The sequence below is a fragment of the Cryptomeria japonica genome, chromosome 10 (assembly GCF_030272615.1).
Source record: "Cryptomeria japonica chromosome 10, Sugi_1.0, whole genome shotgun sequence".
NCBI classification, from domain to species: Eukaryota; Viridiplantae; Streptophyta; class Pinopsida; order Cupressales; family Cupressaceae; genus Cryptomeria; species Cryptomeria japonica.
Window position 1 is genome coordinate 450,531,943 of NC_081414.1, and position 5,861 is coordinate 450,537,803.

At 40.7% G+C, this 5,861-nt stretch overlaps 1 protein-coding gene across 1 annotated transcript in view; it reads left to right on the forward strand.

Moving 5' to 3' along the window:
• The first annotated feature begins 321 nt into the window (after positions 1-321).
• The window catches only part of LOC131859021 (photosystem II CP43 reaction center protein-like), a 72,235-nt gene continuing 66,695 nt past the window's right edge, over positions 322-5,861 (forward strand). Inside the window, 1 exon segment of the mRNA XM_059212533.1 lies at positions 322-502. Coding sequence (XP_059068516.1) covers positions 322-502 — 181 coding nt within the window.

Sequence of the window (5,861 nt, forward strand, 5' to 3'; positions counted from 1 at the left end):
GATCCCTCCATGATTTCTACTCTATCTTGCAGTCAGGCTCTACTTAGATTAATGCCAATGGCATGCATAGAATAGTCTTCGGACCGCATTTGATTGGCTAGTTTGACAACATTCGAGGTCATGGTCGCAAACACTAAATTCTGATGATCCTCGAAGATAGTCTGAATGCAAGTCTTTGCAGGATTCTAATAATATTTAACCTTCCTCTTTTGTGCCCTCTGAGCTCACACGATCTTACCTGAATCAGCATACTAATAGAAATTTGATGAGGAAGGCATCATTTGCCCCACAAAAGGAGCTCCTGCAAGTGGGATAAAAGGAATGGGAGCCACACTAGCTTGCAATTGGGCTGGAGTTGTCAAAGAGAGAGTAGTTGGGGGAAAAGGAGGAATCCTAGGGAAAGCACTGGTAGGCAAGGAGAACAACGACCCAACAGTAGATGAGGTGGCGGATGAAAAACTTAAAAACTTGAGGACACTTGAACCAGAAGATATCTCAGTTGGTTGGCTTGGGGTCTGAGAAGAGTGGGTCATGCTAACCGTGGTGCCGAAAGTGCCAACGCTAGGGGAGGAAGATGCAAATGGGCTAGCAGAGGCCGAAATTGCTTGGGTTTGCAAAGAAATCATGGAAGACACGGTTGTCTTAAGGTTACTTAGCACAATAGTAGGGTTAATTAAGGACGACGTCGACACAGAAACCAAAGATTGAGAAGAAAGAAGAGGGACATAAAAAGGTACCTATGTTGGAGAGGTTATTGATGCAAGCGAGGCTTACGTTGATACAGGGGCCTGAGTCTGCAAACTCTTGGGAACACTAGAAGTGTTCTTCTACTTCTTCTGAGAGGCTGCAACCTCTTCTTGAGAATCTTGCTACTTTGGGGCTAGACTTGGTTTCTTTCTCAAAGTCTGAGATCTAGGCCTTCCAATAGGCTTCTTTATATAGTTAAAAGTGGTACCAGGCATGGAACCTGGGACAATGATCCTGATTTTCTTTCCTTTCCCTTCGAGCCTCAACAGCTTCTGCAACAACTCCTTCATCAATTGCACCTGGAGGAGGATCATAATCATCATATTTGTCATTGTTATATTTCTGCCACTCTTGCTAAAAATCATCATCACTGGGAAGATTTCCTAATCCCAGTTTGTTTTCTTTGACTTCTTGCCTATATCTCCAAAAGGTGTGCCTCTTATCTTTGGGCCTATTCTCTTCCTGCATCTTTCTGTATAAATGTAGTGGTAATTTCTTGGTCGGGTCATACCTTTCTTTCACACTGTATAAGGATAACCAATATGGTCTTTCTTCCTTGGGAATAAGATGCAGATTCACATATACTGTCGAGCTATCTTCTTGCAGGTTTCTCCATGAACCCCAAATAGGGTCATGTGAAATATGTGCTATTGGGTTTTTCCTTGAGGCTAGACATCTGTCTGAGTCAAAATTCTATTTATCATCAATAACCACTAGGCCTAGCTGAACCAGATTTGAAGTGAGTACGCTTTCTACTTTGCATCTTTTGATGATAACAATGTGTCCAATTATCAAATTTTCCTTAACAATGGTAACCCCATGCTTTCCTAACCCTATGCGTTGTTCAATAACAACCAACTGCCTAAATATTTCTAGAGCCAAAGTGTGATCTGGGATGGATTGTGGGAGGAAAAAAGATTCTTCAGTGAACCCATGAGTCCTGATGAAAGAAAAATATGACCCTAGATACCAATCACATAAGAGAAAATTGGATTTCATCCTAGCGATTTGTGTATTTGAAAAGTTTGTGATTGAATCAATATCTATCTTAATCAAATCCTGCATTGCAGGGGCCAAGAAGGAATCTAAAAATGCATAAGCATCATGTATCGCAGACAGCAAGGCAGACCACACTATTACCAGATTCTTTCTATTCCTATTGTCATACATTGAAAGCTCCATGGATTATTTAAATAATTTAGGGTTCTGGAGCAGGAACATGTGGACAAGAAAAGAGTTGTACTTGAACCTGTGATGAATTTTGAAGTTTGCCAGCTACTCCACCATCTCATGTACCAAGACTTCCGCAAAGTCAAAATGGAAAACTTCCTTCTGATTGCGCAATTTGAACAGGAAACCCATTTGAAATTGGTAAATATCTTGATCATCATCTAGGTCTAAAATCTATGCCAACATAGATGCAACATCTTTCACATCTTGATGTTTGAAAACACCATAAGCTATTGGGAATTGAGGAATCTCGGTGGTATCTAGATCTCTCTACATCACGTCGTTATAAAAACTAACATCAGTGTCTATGTTCCTCCAATAAACTTCTAGATCCTTTTTCTTAAAAATTGCTATATTATTGTCAATCTAAGGAATACACAACATATCCCTCATAGATTCAACACTTATCACTACCCTTAGTTGTTCTCCTTTTATCGTAGGTTGTTCTAGCATAAAGCTATCAGCACATTCATTAATGAAGTCAGGGCAATGATGCACCATAGGAACCATGTACTGAGGGAGACTAGAGTGCCAAAGCTGAAAAGCAGGCCTACCTATACCAGCCTTCTTCCATCTCTGATAGGTAGCCTCTTGGAGGGTCTTTGGCTGAACATGAAGATCAGGGTCAAAAACATCTTCGAACCTATCCACAATCATGGTTGTGTCTTTGACATGGCTCTTTTCTTTTGGTTTTGTGAAAGGGCGGTTGGGTTTAGGAGGCATGGTGTGGGTAGAAAAAGATGCCTCTTAGAAAATATCCACATACTAGTTGTTGAAAGTGGTACCAGAAACTCCTGTAGATGATGCTATTTTTCTTTTTTTTTCTCAGGGTTAGCACTTAGAGACTAAAAAAAACTATTCTTATCACTTTGTTGTTGCATGTTCTTCATTCTTGATAAAACAACATTCATGAAGATGGGGTCCTTGAAAATCACGCTGCATGGTACGTAAGTTGAGAGTTAACTTGATGAAACGGTCAACTCACACATATGTGTGAGATTAATTTGTGTGCCACACTCCTTACTGCCAGCTCATTGAAGAGTGAAGCAATTATGCCCTTTAACGCCATCATTTGAAAACCTTTTGCACTAGCTCATACAATCTTTTTGGGTTAAGGACTCCCCGCTTTATGACATTTATAAAAACCTGTTGAACATATCAATGTGAGAGATTACCTAAGTTCTACCACAAACAGAAATATTACGGAAGGACACGTGGCAGTAGCTTGTAATTCAAACATCCTCTGAAAAGACTGCACAGGAGGGATGATTAAGGTTGATTTGTGTGGTAATAAACCTCATTAATCGCCAACTTGTGCTAATGCAAGAACCATTGATACTACTTTTGGCATAATATTCTCTATAAATACCGCTGAGAGAAAGCAGTTTTGATCATACTGAGAATCAATCCTTAGTGGTTCAGGATAAGATTGAGTAGCTTCTCAAAATAGGAGTAATGGATACCCCTGTTAGGCTAGTGAGCACAGGTAGTCAAGTCGCTTTTCTAGGAACTATCTTAGACCATTGTCTGCAGAGGATGAATGACATACCACACTAACCCTATCATCATAGCTTCTATCAAGTGGATCCTAGGGGAAGATTTTGTAGGCTCTGAGGACATTACCTCCCGCTTCGTAGCTTCCCTGCTTGACATTGTTGTGCCTAAACACCTTGTTCTGTGTCTCACAAATGAGATTTCCCATGATAAATACTTAGGTGGGTTGGATGAGGTAGTCCCTTATGCATACCCCATTTGGGGTATCCCCACCGCTTCAGATTTGAGGTGATTCATCGATGATGGTGAGGTGGTCCCATGGTTGCCTTTAGTTTGTGGTTTCAAAACCATGTCTATAATAACACACCACTACCAAGCATGGCGACCAACTAATTTTTTTCTGAAAGTACACATGTTGATTGAGGCAATTGGAGTAGCATGGTACTCGGATTTCTAGGACTAAATCTTTCCAAGAATCCTTACCCTTGAGAACCCTCCAATCCTCTAGGTGGTTATGCACTTCTCTGATTCGGACTCTGATCCATATTTTGATCTTGGGGATGGAGACAATGATGAAGATGATGATGATGATGCCGAATTTGACGAACACGAGCTCGAGTCTGAGGAAGATGACTAAACAAGACAACTTCCTACAGCAGCCTTTCTGTCTATCTTTTTGCATTTTTCTCAAAATATACAATGGCCTAAGAGCCTTTCTTTCGATGTATATATGTAAAGAAACCATACATATAATATTAAAGATATTTTGCTTTCGACTTTATGGCTTCTTTGACTCAGAATGTTTGTCATTTCTTTCTCTTTTCTTTTCTTGGCTTCAAAAACAACTTAATTATGAGCTTAAAGAAAAATGACTAGGACAAAAGACCTTCGAAAAGCAAGAAGAAATGTCTACAATATTTACATACGATAACAAAGATAAGCTCTAATAAAAAGCTTTGAGGTGGATCCCTTTGACTGGGATCTCTAAAATATCACCTTGTGAGTCCTCTAACATGAAATAATTAAAACCCTTGCATTCAATAATGCGAAATGGGCCCTCCCACAAGTTGTTGAACTTGGCGTGATGTCCCGACTTTGCACCGCATTCAGTATATTTTAGGACAAGGCCTCCTTGTTTAAAACCAGGGTCTGAGTTCTTTTTGTCAAACCATTTCTTGACAATCTGTTGGCGGTTTCTAAGAGATTTGAAAGCCACCTCTCTTTCTTCTTGTAGCTCTAGGAGCTCTGCCAACATTACTTCCATAGGCTCATTTCCCTCCATCTCAAGGGATTTCAGGAGCTGCAGGGCTGGAATCTCTGATCAGATTGGAAAATGTCCCTATTTCCCGTATACGAGCTTGTATGGGGAGTTCTTCAAAACTTGTTTAGGGGTGACCATGTCCATCCAGAGTACGTTTTTCAAATGCCAATTCTATTTTGTTCTGCTCCAATTCTCTTGGTAAGATGGATTAGGTTTTTGTTTGTAGACTTGGCCAAACCATTACCTTGCGGGTAGTAGTTCGAGGAGGTCTTTAAGTAGAAGCCATTTTCTAGAGCGAACTAGGTGACCCTGGATTCGATGATTTCTCTGGTGTTGTCTCATATGATGGTCTTTGGTGGACCCAAATGTGTAACTAGATCCTCAAGGAAACCTAAAATCAGTTTCGGTGGAAATTTTTAATGGCACTGCCTCTGTCCAACGGGTGAAATAATCTGTGGCTATGAGAATTCATTTGTGACCGGCAGAGGACATAGGATTGGTCATCCCTAAAAAATATAGCCTCCATTGAGCGAAAGGCTAATCTACCACTATAGGCTTGAGTGGCATGGTTGCATTCATACACTTTCCAACATAGAATTGATACTCTTTGCATCCCCGGATTAGGGCATAGACATCTTTAAATAATGAGGGCCAATAATAGCTTGCGCGAATAATTTTCAGAACAGTGGTCAGGGCCAAGAAATGACCTCCCGCGAGGCCTCTATGGAACTCGTGCAGGATTTTTTTGGCCTGCTTCCTGTCCACACACCGGAGTAAAACTTCATCAAAATTTCATTTTAAAAGGACACCTTCTAGCAACTGATAACCACTATTCTGGAGCCTATAAAATCTCTTCTTCTCCGCGGGGATATTTGAAGGAAAACCTCCGGCTCGCATGAACAATTTACGATCAGCGATCTTGCCCTTTTCCTCCGGTTCTATATGCATTAACACAGTCTCGTCTTGAGCCTCTCCCAGATCTTCAGGTTCTTTAGCTAAGTACTCACAAAGACCTTTTCCTCATATCACCTTAGTGGGCCTCACATTAATGTCATACTCGAGGATCTTAGTAATCCAATTGATTCTCTTATCTGTGATCTTCCCTTACATGATGTACTCATGGACCACC